Raw genomic sequence first — 19,005 nt, forward strand, 5'->3', positions numbered from 1 at the left:
GTTATATACACCACTGAGTAACCAAGTAAAACATCAGTCACTTGTTTCAGTTCCAGGAAATGAATACATATTTTGGATTAAATTTCTATTTGATCTCTGCATTTAGATCTAATTTTTATTAAAATAATAATTGACATTGAAATATAATGGAATTCTTTTCCTGAACTCTAGGTATTTGGTACTTGAAAAACTGAATAAAGAAGATGCTGATCGAATTCATATCTTTAGCTCCTTTTTCTATAAACGCCTTAATCAAAGAGAGAGAAGAAATCTTCATGAAACAACAAATCTCTCGTAAGTTGTGTTAAAATTTTTTAAAATTATTGATGTTAATAAAAGTTGCAGCATGCTATTCTGATTGGAAAAATTGTTTTTGTGACATTATATAGACTATTCATTTATCTTAGATTGGGAAGTAAAAAGGAGGTATTATTCCTGATATTTAAATCTAAGGCAGTCTGCATAATAATGCTTGAGTTTTTTTTGGAAGGGATTGGAGGGGGAGGGCATTTCATTCTCAGAAGAGACAATATGCAATGTTATACCAATGGTGATATGATTAATTTTTGCAAGAAGTACAAGGCACATTTGTTACCATGACTTCCTTAAATTACATTAGTTTGAAGATTTGGCTTTATCTCAATCTTTATTTCTTTTTTTCTGACTCCTAAAAGTTTTACATTCCAAGAAGCATTTAAGTTTTAGTTTGAAAATGAATATTGTTATAAGCAGTAAGGAGATCTCTTGATTTAAAAAAAATATTTACATTGTATCATTTCTCAATTTCATCTTATAGAATACAGCAGAAGCGACATGGGCGTGTTAAAACATGGACTCGACATGTAGATATTTTTGAAAAGGATTTTATTTTTGTTCCCCTCAATGAAGCGTGAGTAGAACTTTCCTTTGTATCTACTACATTTGTGATGGTGTTTTTAGAATAAATACTTGTTTTTAGGGTAAAACCAAATAAACTGTTGATTACTTTTACAAAACAACAACTTGTTAAGAATTTGTACATCATAATTTTTTGTAAAGTTACTTTTTTTGTAAGCTATTTCTCTAGTGATTCCCACTCGACATTGCTAGATCATAAAATTTTCACATATATTAGTATAGAATAATTGTCCAAGTATTTTTCAAGTATTAGACACATTTTATAGTTTTTTGTTATCATAAAAATTGTCACTATAAACATTTTCAAATAAAGGTATTTTTTTCCTTGTTGTTGATATCTTTTTTCAAATATAATTCCATTAGTGTAATTTTCCAGATCAGAAGGGAACTGCTGCAATATCTTGATTTGGGGAGTGATAAAATCAGACCTCTGTTTTAAGAATATCATTTTGGCAATTGTGTATATTAAAGATTGGATTGGGGAAGGACATGATATTAGGAGTTTTTTTTAAGGAGGCTGTTGTAATAATATATTTGATGAAGTAGAACGAGACTGATGAAAGAGAATTTGGAAAGATAGATTCAGCAAGGTTGCGACTAATTGATAAAGAGGGAGTGGGATGGTAAGTAGGAGTAATGAGGATAACTTTCAGATTGGAAACCTTAGTTACAAGAACATCATAAATAGGAACTTAGTGAGAGCATTTTATTTAGAGAGAGAGTGAATAATAAGTCCAGTTTTGGACATATTGTCTGAGGTGCTTGTAGGATATCCCAGTGAATGAACATGTTTAGAAGAAAATATGGAGCCAGAGCTCAGAAGAGTGATGAGGATCATATATTTAAATTTGGAGGCCAATAATAGTTCAAACAAGAAGAGGCTATAGGAGCATTGAAAGAATGTAGAAAGAATAAAGAGCCTGGTACTGGCCAAGGGTATATTTCCAGAGATGATGATGATGTTTCAAAAGGGAACTGAAGAAGATTTGATCAAATAAGTAGCATAAAGAAAACAAGAGAGAAAAATCTGATAGAAAATAGACTAGTTGTGATAGCATTGATCTTCAATTGTATAGCATTGAAATTCAGTTGCCAAGGAAAGGGTCGAAAAATAAATTGGGAGGAAAGTGAGTATAAGAGAAGAAGAAGAGGCAAGGTGCAAGGAAAGGGGATGCTTTAAGATCAAAAGTAGAAACGTTGTCAGCTTGTTCAAATTCTTTGCTCTCACTGGTGTGTAATCCTTGTCAGCTTCAATTTCCTTATTTGTCAAATGAGGATGTTGATATGATACCCTCCTTACAGGAATATTGTGAGAATCAAGTGAAATGATGTTTATAGCATTCTATAAATACTAGTCTCTGCTATTATTATGGTTATTATTTTTATTTAATAAGTGGATTAGGAGAGTAAAAAGTCAGGAACATAGTATGCACAGCATCTTAGTAACAAGCTACCCCGAATCCATAAGAATGATAGTCAACAGTTAGAATTGATAAATTTTCTCACCTTCAATTAGTAGTGGTAACAGAGCCTCAGACCTTTCTAGTGCTGTTGTTTGTAAAGAGAAAGATTTGTTTGAGATGATAGTTGAGACTATAGTGTAGTATTATGACTAGAAAATGAATTATTTTAAAACGGATCATGGGATTTGTTCATACAAAGATGGAAATGAAAGGAAAGGAAACAAATTTTTAATAAAATAGTTTCATCTATGAATCAAACAAGTGAATAATAAAGAACCAGACAGCATATCTTTTAAACAGGGTTTGAAATAGTCCTCCCTCTTCATAAGTGACCATTTACATTAGCAGTTAAAGTTAATTGTCTTTGGGGGGGGGGGGGGAGAGGAAGGAGGGAGGGGAGTAGGAGAGAGAGAGACAGTCATTTTTTTTAAAGTACTAAACATTTCTAATTTGTTTAGAAGAGCAGAACAAATGTTTTTGAAATTCATTATTAATTTTAATGAATGTCACTAATATACAATAATTGGTTTTTTGCTTTTGATATTCTTCTCAATTTCTCTGCAGTGCACATTGGTTTTTGGCTGTTGTTTGTTTTCCTGGCTTGGAGAAACCCAAATATGAACCAAATCCTCAGTACCATGAAAATATTGCCAACCAAAAAAGTTCAGCTGCAGAGGATAGCTGTGCTTCTTCCTCTTCATCAAATGAAATGGATAGTTTACAAAACTCTCCTGCCAAGCCTGTAATTAAGAAAATACCAAACAGAAAGCATAGCATGGCTTTAATTGACTCAAGCATTATAAATGAAGAAAGTGACTTGTACTGTCAGAAGAGCCCTTGTAGTGGAAAAAGTGTTCTGAAAAAAGTAAATCATATTGAATGTGAAACTAAACTAGAATCTGCTTGTCAGAAACTTGATAATAGGACTAAAGATGAGAATGGCGTGCAAAATGAATTTCTACCTTCACATCATACAGGTATGTTTTTTAAAAGATTAAGATCTAGAATGATTGTAATGTTTTTATGAAGAAGATTAAGAATTGAGATGTGGTTTTAAATGGAAATAAAATCACTTTGGTATTAGAAGCAAAGGTAAAGTTTCTCTAATTCCTTGAATCTTTATAAACTATCTTACAATAAATAAGGTGACATTAAAACTTATAGAAAAGAAATATTTTTAAAATATTGCTGATAGTTCTTTCTTATTTCCTCTATTCCCTTTCATGTGGAAAGGTAGAAGATTCTCCAGAATAACATCATAAAAACCCCCCAAGTGTTTATGTAGTGTAGTGTTGCCCTGGATTGATATTAAAGTCAGGTGTGTCAGATTTAGCAAACATTTTAAAAACATTCAGTAGTTTATAGTAGTCTTGATTTTTTTTTTCAGGAGTTTAAAGCATTTTATAAATATATAATAACTTTTAAACTTAACAACAGGAAAAATAATAGGGAAGAGGATATGTATCAGAAAAGATAGAGAAGGAAGAATATAGTTTGGAGAGAAAACACTAAAGGTAAGGAATAAAATTGGGTGGGATAGAAGATAGAAATAACATTGAAGAATGAGGGTGAGTCAGTCCTTCAGACCTGTCTTCTTCAGAAATTATGACCCAGACTCTTCCTTTAAATTCATCTGATATTTGCTAGGTACTTATTTAGTACTAGACATTATGTCAGTAATATAAAGGCAAAAGAAAAAATACTTTTCTAAAAAAGTTGTAAAATGTGCACAAACAATTATAAGATAATTTGAGAAATGAGAGAATTAACAAGTTCTAGAGAAGCCATTCCAAAAAGCCATTTGAGTTAATTCTTTAAGGAAGCTAGCACTTCAACAGAGACAGAGATGAGAGACAGGAAAACAGCAAAGAGAAATAGAAGCCAAATTAGAATATTGAATTCAAGAAACAGTTAAGATACTGATATGGATGGAATGTAGAGTATGTAAAAGAGAATAATATGAAATAAGTTTATTTATGGGGGACCTTAAGAGTTTATTTATTTTTTTTTTCTATCTTTAAAGCAAAAAAGGATTCTCTTTTGCGTGGTAAAAAGACTTGGGTAATCCATTTGGCGCGCAAATGATTATCACTCCTTTGTCTCTTCCTGGGCATATTCTTGGGATAAAAAGACAAGACATAGTGGTCTTTTTCATACTTTTGAATATTTAAAATATTTGGGTTTTGATTTTGATGGCATGAAATCTCATATCTAATTATCATTGATTTGTATAACTTCGCATCTTCATGTTATGGACATCTTTATCCTCTTACAATTTCTTGATTGGTTTTATTTAGCTAACAGCATAGTAAAACATGCTGTGTATGTTTTTTACTTAAATTGTTAGTATTTTGAAAATTTGACTTTGACAGAAATGTGTCACCACTGAATAACATCATTCAAAATGGATTCTGTAAATGTCCAATTATGTCTTACCTTGTAGGGAAAGAAGTGATGATAAGCATCAAGCTGCTTGTAATATAGACAAAGTAATGGGTAATTTTATCTTTCACCTGAGTGTTTTTATATATATATATAAAATCTTGCTAAATTTTTCAGCCGTTCTTAACAAGAGGACTTTGTAATAGTTTACAGGAATAATTTGGAGGTAGAGTTTAAAATCTATTTCTTGAAATTGGAAAGAAAATGCAGACATACATAATTTTTTTATTGCTTATCAGCACCCAACTTTAATGCTGACCTTGTGCCTAGACTTTAATATGTTGGGACATAATAAGAGAAAAGTAGAGGCTTTGGATTTGTTGTTCCTTTGTCTTTTGTTTGTACTCATATCAATAGGAGCACCACACGTTGCTCATTTGAAAACTATTGTTATATTGCTAGGCACTTCTCACCACAATCAAATATAGTACCTTTTTTATATGAGAAAAATTAATTTTGATTTTCAAATAGGTTTTGAAACAATCTTTTTATACATTAAGCATATCTAACCATTTTTGTATCAAAATTTTTCCTTGCATTCACTATAGTTTCCTCTCTTATCCATCTAAGTCACTCACACCCAGTACTACCACCATCCCTATCGCCATCCACTTTTAATAATAACACTTGTCTTATCCTGCCTATCCCAATTTGGATTACTTTTGCCATAGGCTAATGTCATCTATTACAAATTTCTTGTGTTTTCAGTCAAGAAAAATAACCTGTATATATAAAGATGTCCATCATAAACACAAAGTTTAGGAAGGAACATTCTGGCAATTGATATCAGGAAAGACTACTTATGGTAGATGGTACTTAAGTTGAGCCTTGAAGGAAATAAGGAATTCTACAAAGTAAACAAGGATGTTGTGCTTTCTAGGTATAACGGGTGTATCCACCTGGATATTATGCCCTTTTCCTCAGGCTTGGTGAAATGTTCTGTCCCCTTCAAAACAGGGTTTCCTGAATGTGGTTATCTGCCCTATTCCCTTCAAATCTTTGACTAGACACTATAAATTGAAAAATTATTTTGATGTAAGCTTGTGTGGTACCTAAGTGCAACCTTAAATACTGTTTTGAGCTTGGGGGGGGAGTTCACAATGACTTTTAGTTCTCTGAATATGGGGTTTATGTTTTAACTTTCTTTTGGATTCTAGTTGCCCTAGAACATAGAGGTAGCTGAAATTGTTTTATACTTGATACTTAATTAATATTTTGGAAGAAAATTCTGAAGATAAATAAAAGGCAACAATGCTAAATAAGCATGATTTCTATATTAAGGCAAAGTGACTTACCTTGAGATCAAGATTCATGGAAATAATAACCTACAAAAGAATATAGGTAGTCTAGAAAATCAGGACAAATCAGAAAATCTGAATACCCAGTGCAAGAGAAACTTTTGTGATAATGCACAGTTAACATATATTTAAAGCCATTGTCATCGTTATTGAGCCTAAATACAGCCTAAACCTACTTCAGAGACTTGCTGTTTCAGGCAAGTGGCTAAAAATGCTATAATCCAAGGGTATAAATTTCATTATAAATTCTGTGGCTTTATTTTAATTAGTACTATGACTTTAATAAAGAAAAGTTTTTAAAAAGTCTTTTTCTTTAAAAAAAAAAATTCCTAACACTTTTTTCTTCCTCATTTATTGTTTCTTTTAAGTTTTAAAAAAAATGTATTTTGCTCAAGCTGCTTCAACATTTTACTTCACCATTTCTTTTCTAGTAATAAACTATGAGGATTAGGACTACCTTTTTAGACTTTTTTCTTCATTCATGCCCTGGCATCTTATATCTAGGGAGGATTTATTCATTCTAACTTGGCTATGACTACTCAACCCAATTTACTTGAAGAACTCTAAACTAAACTTATTGAAGGTGACCATCTAATAACAGTAGCACATATCTGATTACATTGCTCCAGTGTAAAAATATTATGAGGGCTTCCTTTTTTTCTATAAGATAAAATTTAAATCTTTATCTGATGTTCTCAGGTTCTATATGATCTAAGATACTCTACCTTTCTAATTTTTTAAAACACATAGTCTGTCCTTTCTTCCCTTCATATCTTTCTTATTCTGTTTTGGAATATCATTTTCTGCTGAATTCCTAATCCATCCTTTAAAGCCCAATCCTTTGGTGAAATCATCCTTGAACCCCTCACAAGTGATGTCCATTCCTTTTGAGCTTCATATATATAGCACAAGAAGCTCAGTTGTTTATCTTTGATTTGTTTGCCATCGAATATTGTATATTTTATTTTTGTAATTTCTTTATCTGTTTAATTTCTTATCTAAACTTAATGTGTTCTTAGTACCGGTTTTGAATGTATTCATTGCATGCTTTGTTAATGTATGCTGAATAAATTTGAACAAAATATTGCCAATTGGTCTCTCAGAGTGTGGTCATTCTTATGCTCTATAATATAGTGATAGCATATATTTAGAGTTTAAAGTTATGTAAATAACATTAAAGTCTTACTGTTTTTTAATTTTATGTAGAATATTATTAAGTTATATTAGAGAAGTTCAGATTTATTACTAGTCATTCAACAAGCATTTATTAATGATATGCTCATGATATGCTTAGCTCTCGATACAACTGCTAGAAATAAAGCTAAGGAGCTTACATTTTAAAGGGGTAAAACAATAGAAAAGGAAACTTGGAATTGGAGAAAACAGAAGACCTTAGATTGAAGGTATGGTAGAAAAAGTGAAGGATGAAGTCTGGAAAGGGGAGGGTAATAAGCATTTATTATGTGTCATTGTGTGCCAATTGCTGTGAATAAGCATTCTTAAAAATACTATGTTACTAGATTGTCATCAGTCTGTCTACTCATCATGAATAGATTTAAAATTTAAGTGACTTAAAACATTTACATTGATTACATAAATCAGTTCTTTTAAGTTCGTTGTAGGTTCTTAAATTTGTATTCTCTTTTTACAAAAAGAACCTTTTATATAAACCAGGAAAAAAAAAACCCACATAGATTTAAAAGTTATAAATCTGAAGGTGATTCTTTACATTCCAAAAGAATTTCCCATGGAATTCCTTTAAATAGTAATGTTGTGCATTTAAAAGAGCATTCTTCACAAATTTGGTTAACGTGCAATTATTTGGGACTCAATATTACTGTGCAAAGTTAGGTGTACCTCTAATAAAACAGTACTTACCCTAATCTTGTTTACAGTCTTAGTTTGTATGACAAACCATTTCTGCACAAGTAGAATCAAGGTAAGACCAGTTTTTGGCCTTGACTATATTAAAAGTTTACATTGTTTTTAATAAACTTCATTAATGTAATTCATTAAAAAAACTATTTTAGCTTTACAGATAATTGTCAATTAATAACATAGATCTATGGCTTATAATTAGCTTTTGTTCCTCTTAACTTTTTGAAAATATCTTTTCCATATGAATTCAAGTACCGGAAGTCATGAACATTTAAATATAAAAAGAACATGAAAATTATTTTCTGTTATCTACATTTTTGAAGTGTATATTAAAGTTAACATGTTAGTTTAAAAATAAAAAAAACTTCTCTGCTTGCCTATATCTTTCTGAACTTTTTTTTTCTGTTCTATATATTTTAGAAATGTTTCATTACTGTTCTTTTCTGTCACTATTATCACTATCCACCTGTCATCTTTCAAGTAGACGCAAATAAGTATAAACAAGCAAAATATATAAATAGATTAATTTAGCAGTGTCCAAAAATGTATGTCTTGTTCTTTATCCATAGCCTATCACATCTCTGCTAAGAGGTGAGAAAGCATACTTCTTTAACCGTCTACTCAATTCATAATTAAGATTAATTAAATCTTTCAAAGTTGTTACCCTTGATATTGTTCTTCTGATTCTACTCATTTATAATTTCATCAGTTTATATCTTGTCAGGTTTTTCTGAATCCTTCATGATTATCATTTCTTACATTCCATTATATTCCTTTACTATTATTTGTTTCTTTATCCTCCAGTTGATGGACACCTACTTTGATTCCACAATTTCTTACCAAAAAATTTTTTCGCGTATAAAATTTTTGACCTTGTGGTTCTTTCTCTCTGCCTTCAGAGTATATATATATATATATATATATATATAATAAAGGTATCATTGTGTTGTAGAGCACGTAACATATTAGTGTTTTCAAGAATAGTTCCAAACTGGTCCTGTACTGGAATACGAGAGTATTTCTTGCTCCTTTCCTTTATTTCATATTTTTCTCTCTCTTATACAACAAACTTAACATATTCAAAACTGTATTCAGTATCTTTCTAACCAAACTCTCCTTTCTTCTAAATATGTCTATTTCTGTCAGAGGTATTATCAACCTGTCAGTCTACCCAGGTACATGATCATTACAGTCATGAGATTATCTGTCACTTACTCTTCCTCATCCCCTTATATGAATTTAAATGCCAGATCTTGCTTTTTCTACTGGCATATTTTGTATCAGACCTCTTCTCTCTACCATCTTAGCTTTAGCCTTCATTATTTCTGACTCATGGTATTTTCAGTAGTCTCCCTTTTTCAATTCTCCCACTTTCATCCACTATTATTGCCTAGGTAATTTTCCTTAAAATTAAAAACAGTTAAGACCTCTGGAAGTAGTAATTCATGCTGTTGGAGGATATATTTGGTGGATCATATGAATTCAGAATTTCTGAAATACAGTATGTTAAGCACTACTTCACACTGCCCAAGGAGGGTCAGACTTAACAGATTGGAAGTTTAGTAGGTTAAAGCTCCCATAAATTAATATGTGTCAAAATTAAAGTATAAATATAAATAAAATATAAAATATTTTAGTGATAATTTTAATTTAGTATAAAATGTAAATCTTTTAAATATATAAATAAAATTATAAGATTATAAAATATAAAATAAATTTAATATATGAACTATATAATATTTGCCCCTCCCTTCTTCCCTGCCTCTTCCTCATGTCTACGCTTCATCCCCCAATCACTATCTCTTACATACACAGAATTATGTGACTTCCTTACTCAATCATCATCTTTGGTATCTTCTATTATTTCCAAGATACAGTATAAAAATTCCTGTTTCTCTTTTCAGGCCATACACAGTCAGACAACAATCCATCTTTCCAATCTAATCAAACAATGTTTTCCTTCCCATATTCTGATCCAGCAATACTTTCCTTTCCTTTGACCTTTGAAAAGGTCAGAACATTCCCAGAATGCATTCATCTTTATCTTTGCCCTATATAGTTCTTCTGCTCTTCTTTATATATGATAGAATTCCAGAAGTCATTTTTTTTTTTTGTATGAAGCCTTTCCTGATCTCCCAGTTGCTACTACTCACAGCCTTTCCTGATCTCCCAGTTGCTACTACTCACACCCCCATAATACTTTGTATTTGACTACTTTGTATGTATTTTTACATTATGTGTGTGTTTTTCCATATATTTGCATTTTCTTTCTCAAAATGAGGTCTTCAGAGGGAGGGATTATTTCACTATTTGTTCTTGTGTTCCTCCTAGCATGGTTTCAATACACATTGATGGATTAATTGCTTTCCCTAGTGTTTGGACCAGTTCAGAGCTCCATTGAAAGTATTTTAAAATACCCGTCCTCCAATAACAATTATTTGCCCTTAAAAAAAATTTTTTTTTGCCAATCTGATGATTTTTAAAGTAGAGCATTGAGGTGATTTAAATTTCTCTTAGCTAATATAATGGCTTTTTTTCCCCCAAGTAATTTCAAATGGTTGTTAAACATGAATTTTCTATATTGAAAACTGCCTATTAATATGCTGTCCATTTATCTTTTGTAGAATAGTTATTCATAAATTTTATATCTTATGTGACTGATATGTTTTATTGATAAACTTATCTTTTTTATTACTTAATAACGAGTAATTTTGGAAATTGCTTCTTTGAAATATAATTTGAGACTCACTAATGCTAAGTTCTCATTTCTTCTGACATTTTCTTTGTCCAGATGCACTTAATTATTTTGTTCCATTCATTGTGTTAAGTAAATAACTCTTTGGTAGTTTGATAGAGCACTAAATCTGTAACCAACCATGATCAATTTGTATCACTAATCATTTAAATAGAAATTTATTTGTATAAAGAAATTTTACAATTGTATTAATATTTTTTCTTAGAGTATTTATAGTTTCTAATTTTGTGTGTTTTATTTTATCTTGTATTTATGGTAATAAAATTAAAGTTTTTACCTTCATCATATATTACTTATATGTGGTTTTAATATGCAAGTGATGATACCTCTTTACAAGTGAAGACATAGGATTCTTGAAATACACATGTGATATTTTTTCCCATAATGTTTGTTTTCCTTACTGATACAGATGGTTTGAACAGAATCAGATTAAGCTATAGTGATGAGCCAGCTGATATTGGCAATAAATTGCTTGAAGATGAACTTATTGACTTCTCAGAAGATCAGGATAACCAGGTGAAAAATAATACTTAATTAAAAAGGAGGGGCATTAATAGTATCTTGTCCTCAATTAATATACATTTTTCAAGAATTTTATGAGCTAAGCACTTTCCATAAATTCTGAAAAGTCATAAAACTGTATTGCCTGTAAATTTGAATAATGTCAAAACAAAGCTACTTTGTTTCCTCATTCCTTTGCATTCCTATTTAAAAGTTTATCAATTTAATGGACTGCTATATTTACAAGCTTTTAGGATAAATCTCTTCAAATTTTTTGGATAATCTCCCTCTCCACATTGTTTAATATCTGCTTAAAATTACATATGCAAATTAGACTACTTTCCCCCTACAGGAGTATTTATGACAAACATTTCATCTTTTGTCTGTTATCAGGTTGAATTGAACATAATTCAGATTTGGAATTAGTGGAGAAGGAAGGAACATAGACAATTTCATAATCTTTTCACTTCAAATTGCCTAATGATGTTTTAACTTGGTTTACTTAATGAGTGTCATGCCCTGTACTGTTTATTCATATGCCAAAATTTCCCCTAATTTGTTTATATATTGCATTCCTATGCCAGCCAAAACATCTTCAAAGCAGAGTGGTTGGGGGGGGAGAGGGGGTGAAAAAGAAAGGTCTTACAGCAAGAGTGGTTAAGAACTTTTAAGTCATAAACGCTACTAGAAACAGTATGGTACAGTAGAAAAATCTTTGGATGTGGAATAAAAATAGCTGGATTTACAATCTATCTCTGATGTTATTTCTGTGATTTTGGAGATGTTATTTAACATCTCTAGGTTTAGTTTTCTTCAACTGTAAAGTGAGAAAATTGGACTAGATGACCTGAGAGTTTTTCCAATTTTAGATCTATAATTCTATTTCATACTTTAAAAAAAAAAAAAAAAACTTGCCATCTTAGAAGGATCGTTGACATGTCTTTATAAGAAAAATAAATAGCTCTTCCAAGGTGCTTTTAAGTATTGCTGTCCTAGAGATCCATTATTGCATTAAATTTGTTTTCTTTTTAAAAACCTGTCTTTAACACAGGTTATATCCTATAACAGTTTCATTTGAAACACTGTTTTTGGTGGGGGTTTTTTTAATAAATTTTTTTTTTTAACCACTTAGAAGTTGAAATCTGGGTAGTTATAGGAATACATACATGTAAAATAAAATCTATAACACCATCAGAAGATTTTAGGAATTCCCTCTTAGGGTCTTTTTCTTGAGTCAGTAAAAGAGCTTCTTAGAGCTCTAGTTTGTAAGTATTTTTTAATATGTGTATTGCCATGTGTGGAATTTGCTTAGGTGAAATTAACATTGCCTAATATTAGACAAATTTAGTTATTAAAGTTAGCCACATAATAGTCATGAAATTATATATCCTCAATGAAATGTTATGTATATATAAACTTTTTTGAATTATTTTCTATAAGAATGATTATACATTTATTTTGACTAAATGTTTCTTAGGTTATTGTATGTTTTACAAATATAAATAATATGATTCTTTTTTATAGGAAGATAGCAGTGATGATGGGGGTCTTGATGATACCTGTAGTTCTGAATTAGGACAATGGCATTTGAAGCCTACTATCTGTAAGCAGTAAGTATTAAATTATATTTTCTGACTACAAAGTAAGAATATTTAAAAGCATAATGGGAAGCTCCATAAGATAGAAAATAGAAATTGATAAGTCCTTTTAATAACTATTTGTACTACAAAAATAATATGAGGTAAAAATCTGATAAGCTGTTGGATTCCAGAACCATACTAGTTTAGACTTGTTTCAGAGTCACTGGAGATCTCTGATGTGGGAACTTTTACAGACCTTCCCACCAATGAACATTTGGTTTGGGATTCAGATTCCTCTGGTATGTGGATTTTCCTTGTGGGTTTCTCTTTCTTTCCTGAGTGAATTAAACTGGATTTCAGTTCATTCCGCAAAAATAGATAATTTGTCACAATTTAATTTCCAGTTAAGTCAATATTACATTGAACTTTTTGCAAAATCCTGATATTTAGAAAGTAGGAGTGGGAATGATTAACTTCCATTATTTGATGAGAACATTTCAAAGATATATCCTCACCTATACCCTCTTCTCCCCCCCCAACTCTTTTTTACTTATATAACTTGATTTGGAATTTTCCTTGATCTGAGGGATTCCCAGAAAGTTAGGTTAGGTTAGGTTAGGTTTGGTTTGGTTTGGTTTGGTTTAATAAAGATTTCTTGTCACTGAACAGTTGATTTCGGATTCCTTGGGTATGTGAAATTTTCCTTTCCTTCTTAAATGGATTAGATTGGTTGATAGTACCATTAAGTGTCCTAATTGGACAGAACTAAGTATAGAAGACTTAGAAAACTCCTTTATGTGTGCTTTATTTCTCCTTGAATAAAAAGAAGAGATTATAGAATTAGAACTTCCAGGAGCTGGTGCATATTTTTCTTGTTTTTTTTTCTTTCTTTGCAGTTTAATATTTTCCCAATAACATGTAAAAAATAATTTTACCATCTTTTTTTCTTCAAATTTTGAGTTCCAAATTCTTTCTCTCTTTCCCTTCCCATCCCCCCATTAAGAAGGCAAGGAATTTGACATAAATTATACATTATATGACTTTGGAAATTATATGTTAATAGATTTTAGTTTTAATTAAGAAATTTTTGCACATCTTCTAAGTTGGTGTCTCAACATTTCACATGTCTGGCAAAGAGAATATTTTATAGTATTAAACATTATATTTCAGCATATCAGCAGTGGATAGAGAATTTTTCATAGATTAATTTATCTTTGTGCTGTGGTACCTTTAAAAAAAAAGTACGTTAAAATAAGCCACAATCTAAATATCCACGTTAATATTACAGTGAAATGAGCACTACTCTAGGGTCAGAGGTTCCAAGTTGAATTTCCTCTTTTGATCCTTACTATCTATTTTGTGTGACCTTTGGCAAGACCCTTCACTTCTTTAGGCATCATTTATGAAAAAGAAGAGTGTTGGCTGAATTCCAGCTCTAGATTTTTTATCTTTTGAAAAATAAATTAATTTGGTTTTGATAGTAAATTTTTAAAGAGGTGTTTTGAAGCACATGACCATCTTTTGGTAGAGCTTTAGGTGGGGCTATTTGTTACAGTCCTGTAATTCAACTGCTACAAGGATTTTCCTTGAAACTCCTTTTACCAGTGTAGAAGCAACTTTTGTAATTTATGATCTTTTTTTTTTTTTTTTTCTGAGACATTTGGGGTTAAGTGACTTGCCCAGGGTGACATAGCCAGAAAGTGTTAGGAGTGTGAGGCCAGATTTGAATTCAGATCTTCCTGACTTCAGGGTTGGTGCACTATCTACTAGCTGCCCCATAATTTGTGATCTTAACTGCCTGTCAGCACTGAGAAGTTGAAGTAAGACTAGAAAAAGTTTTTGGTATTTTGCAAGGTATCTTTAATGTAGTTTCCAAATATGTACTTGAAGTTTTATTGAAGGTGTGCCGTATAATATTAATATATTTAATATTGGTTTCAAGAGAAACCAATATTACTGCTATTTTTAAATTAATAATTTAATTTATTAAGTATTAGTACTCTGTATAAAAGATTATTTTCTCTTTTAGTATCTTTATTAAGAACTATAGAAATTAAGTAGTGGTGTTTTAGTTCTAAACTTGTATTATTCAGTGTAATTTTTCATGTCTTTTGCAGCAGCTATATTATTTAAGAACAGTAATTTTTTTCTACCTCCTTTTTCTCCTTCCACCTTTACATACACAATAAAAGACCCTGTATCCTGCTTATGGATTCACTCAGAGGCCCTTCTCGCTCAAATGTTGTAAAAACACTAAGAGAGTAAGTTCTAAGCTTCATTCTCTACATTTCATATAATATTAGATTTTGCAGAATAAGTAGGAAAAGAGTCTTACTTTATATGCATTATTACAGGTACTTGGAAGTAGAATGGGAAGTAAGAAAAGGAAGTAAAAGAAGTTTTTCCAAAGATCTTATGAAAGGCTCTAATCCAAAAGTACCACAGCAAAATAACTTCAGTGATTGTGGAGTATATGTATTGCAATATGTGGAAAGCTTTTTTGAGGTGAGTTTCAGTTCATTCATTTCACAAGTGTAAAATGTTTTCCATTATATCAGTAAAACAACCAAGATTTTATGTTTTTTAAAAAATCTGACATTAGATAATAAAATTGAGACCTAGAAGATTACATAAGTTCCACTTAGTGTGATAACTTTACTAGAATTTTTTCTCCCATATTTTCTTTTTTTTCCTTTATTTTTGTTGATATTTTTGGTTTCTTACATCCCATAGTATTCCATATATTCCTTTCCTTACCCCTCTCAGACAGCTATTCCATTTGACAGAATGTTTTTAGAGAGGAAAAATAAGCCAGCACAATGAATACATTGAAAAAGTCTGAAAATGTATATAACATTGGTGGTTCTCCTACATCCACATAAGGGAGTATCTTCTCATATTTCTTCATGAGTGCTACTTGATCTTTTTAATTTTGTTACATTTACTTTTTCTTTGGGGTGTTATTCTACTTACATTATTATGATTACTGTGTATATTGTTTTCTTGGTTCTTGAGGCAAGTTTTATAAGAGCAGTTCATAGCAACTCAGTATCTTCATTTCAATTGTTGAAGTAAATTCCTAAAATTCATTACATTCCATAATTATGTATACATATACAATAACACATGTCTAATGTACCCAGACATTTCTTGGGAGGTTGTTTTACAAAGCAAAAATTGCTTCATCTCAGTCCTATGAGATAGAAATTAATTTTTAAAAAATTTCTAATAAGCATCTTTTTTCTTTTGTACTTAGAATCCAATTTTGAATTTTGAACTTCCAATGAATTTGACAGACTGGTTTCCTCGTCCAAGAATGAAAACTAAACGAGAAGAAATTCGGAACATAATCTTAAAACTACAGGAAGAGCAGAGCAAAGAAAAGAAGGGAAATAGAGACATTAATTTATCAGACGCATCTTTACAGGAAAAAGCAGATCAATATATCAACAGCAGCTCAGACTGAACTTTTCTGTTGCATGTTAGCTCTCCTGTCAGAAACGGAATGTTTTTTACAACTTCAGCTAAATAGACTAAAGAACTGAAGTGTTTCACTACTCAAAATAGATTGGGAATGTTTAAAAATAAAAAGTTTGTACAAATGTGTCATAATTGATTCCCAAAGGAGTATGTATTAAGTAAAATTCTGTAAATATGTTAATGAAGCCAATTTTTCCAGCATTTGTAATTAATTTTTTCACTTGTTAGGAAGCTTTTGTTATGTATTTTCTGTTAATAGTACTTAATAGCAACTTCTAAACATAAGACAAATAAAAAGAAAATACTTATAGGATAAAGTGGTTAACTTGCTATTCTTTAGTAAATAAATATTACGTTCCCCAGTGAGTATAATGTACATATTTCAAGGAACTATTCAGGTATTTTGTGATCCTATTTTTGACTTTTTACATTTGCTTTTAAAATACTATGAATTTTAAAATACTATCAAAATTCATCTTAGGCCCAATAAAAATAATGAATATCCACAAATAGAAGGCACAAATTCAAGCAATGTAGCAGTAAAAATTAAAGGCTTTAAATCCTTTAGTTTTCATTTCACACACTCCAGTGTTTAACTGTTAGGACAGTTTTTGAATCAGAAGCAACATTAAGAGCAATTTCAAGTAGTCCTGTGTTGTACTGTTTAGTAATATGCTATACTAGCTATACAAATGTATCTTGAAAAGTTTGGAAAGATTTCATTATAGAACTGTTTGGTAAGTATGTTTAGAATTGCAAATTGCCCACATTACCTTTCTATATTGTGGTTCAAAATGTGCTACAATGTATATGCCATAGTTAAGTAATGAACATTTTACAGATCTATTATAAACATACTTATAAATACAGGATTACTATTTTTTGTAATGTTTACTGCAAAATATCTTCAGTGTTCATTGATTTTTTTTCTTGGGTTTTAACTAGATTATTAAGCTTTTTAATCGAGATATTTTCACAGTATGATTTATTCTTACATGTAAAGGATGTTACAGCCTTAAATCATTGTAAAATGCAGAATAAGCTCCTACCTTACATTCTCCTTTACAATTTTCAAAGGTGTTGTATTAAGATGAGAGATGTACAGTTGTCTTGTACAGATCTTGTATGATTCTACCTAATTATTCATAACTTTTTTCAATGAAATTTTCATACATCTAAAGACATTGTCCATTTTTTAAAAAATTAAGTTGTGTTGGGAATTGAAATAGAATTTTTTAAAGACTCATTTTGCTATCCATGATGGAATTGGAAGTGTATAGAATATAAAGGGAAGAGAAGAATAAGGCCGAGGAGTGGGAAAGTTGAGGGTTGAGGTGGGGGTATTGAAAATTTTAAATTATTTGGTTTCTTAAAAAAAGTAGTTTGGGTTTCAGCTTTCATTCTCTACTTTAGAATTTGTCAAGGGAAGAGGTAAACTGTTTAAACAAAAAGTATACTATTGAGATAGAATTAAATTAGTTATTGTAATTTGTATAGATATTATTTTCTTTTTGATCATCTTCTCTTCCATGTCCTTTAAAACAATTAAGAAAACAATTTTAGAACATTTATTTGATGGAGAAATACACTTTAAAGTTCATTGTTAGAATTGTCAACTATAAATTTTCTTTGCTAACACGTATCTATTCTCCATTACCAATTTTTTTTTTTTTTGTTCAAATAATATGTTAGGATTATTTCATTGATAGACATACCCTAGAGTTAGTTGCACATTTCAGGATGTGAATTAAAAAATGTTATTTTATCATCATTTAATAAATGTTATGGTAAGATGCTTTTAGATCTGCAGTCTTACAGCAAGGTAATATACATGTTGAACATAGAACTTATTTTTTTAATAAAATGAACTTAATAGAAAATTTGCAAAATCGATTCATTTGACCTCTTTAAAAACTGCATTGCACGTACTATCCAAATGAAAGTATGTATTGTAAATGTAAAAATCAGTACTATAGAATGTTTTTACCTCATTTCAAGGAATATATCACCTCTATTCTTTGATGAGGTAAAATTTTTCTTAACCCTTGAAACGGCTCTGCCTTACCAAAGGTAGCAGTCAGGATTTTTTGGTTTTGTTTTTAACTATAAAAATATATAGATTAAATAGATTAATGATTACGAAAATATTAAAAAGCAAAAAACTGAATACAGTTTTTCCCTAACCTTTCCAAGTGCTGTACAAAATTGTTTTTAAAGAAATGTTTTAAATTAATTTTGAGTGTGTTCATTGTAATTTGCTTTGAACTACTACTAGGAAACATGAGATCTCAAAACTATATTTAAAAATTATTTGTCCAGATAATTGCATTTCCGTTTATACAACTTTTGTTGTTTAAATCTGACGTTAGACATCAAGTTAATTTTGATATGTCTAGATCTCATTTGTTGACCAGTATTTCTTTAAAAGGTTCTGAAACTTTGTTACTAGATACTTGAAACAGCATGACTCAATTATACAAAGTATCCAATATCTAATTAGATAATGGTTTCCTTGGTGGGTAGAATAACTGGTTAATAATTCTTACAAGAGTTTTAAATTACTTAACATGAAAAATGTATGCATCTCAAGTAAGCATTTGCCTAGCAATTTAGAAACAGTGGTGACATTTTAATATTGTTTTCCTTGCTGTTGCTATGTATGTTTAAGAGAATTGAAAAGCAAAATAGCATTGTTTCCAGTTAATTCATGT

The 19,005-nt window shown here is 30.3% G+C and overlaps 1 protein-coding gene across 5 annotated transcripts in view; it reads left to right on the plus strand.

Moving 5' to 3' along the window:
• The window catches only part of SENP6 (SUMO specific peptidase 6), a 137,173-nt gene extending 118,999 nt beyond the window's left edge, over positions 1 to 18,174 (plus strand). For all 5 annotated transcript variants that reach the window (XM_051997284.1, XM_051997285.1, XM_051997287.1 and 2 more), the window contains 8 exons: positions 172 to 294; positions 797 to 889; positions 2,925 to 3,337; positions 11,143 to 11,249; positions 12,759 to 12,844; positions 15,007 to 15,075; positions 15,169 to 15,319; positions 16,071 to 18,174. In XM_051997284.1, coding sequence (XP_051853244.1) covers positions 172 to 294; positions 797 to 889; positions 2,925 to 3,337; positions 11,143 to 11,249; positions 12,759 to 12,844; positions 15,007 to 15,075; positions 15,169 to 15,319; positions 16,071 to 16,280 — 1,252 coding nt within the window. In that variant the 3' untranslated portion in view covers positions 16,281 to 18,174. The remainder of the gene's footprint in view (positions 1 to 171; positions 295 to 796; positions 890 to 2,924; positions 3,338 to 11,142; positions 11,250 to 12,758; positions 12,845 to 15,006; positions 15,076 to 15,168; positions 15,320 to 16,070) is intronic.
• The last annotated feature ends 831 nt before the right edge of the window (positions 18,175 to 19,005 follow it).

Source organism: Antechinus flavipes, chromosome 4, assembly GCF_016432865.1.
Source record: "Antechinus flavipes isolate AdamAnt ecotype Samford, QLD, Australia chromosome 4, AdamAnt_v2, whole genome shotgun sequence".
Taxonomy (NCBI): Eukaryota; Metazoa; Chordata; class Mammalia; order Dasyuromorphia; family Dasyuridae; genus Antechinus; species Antechinus flavipes.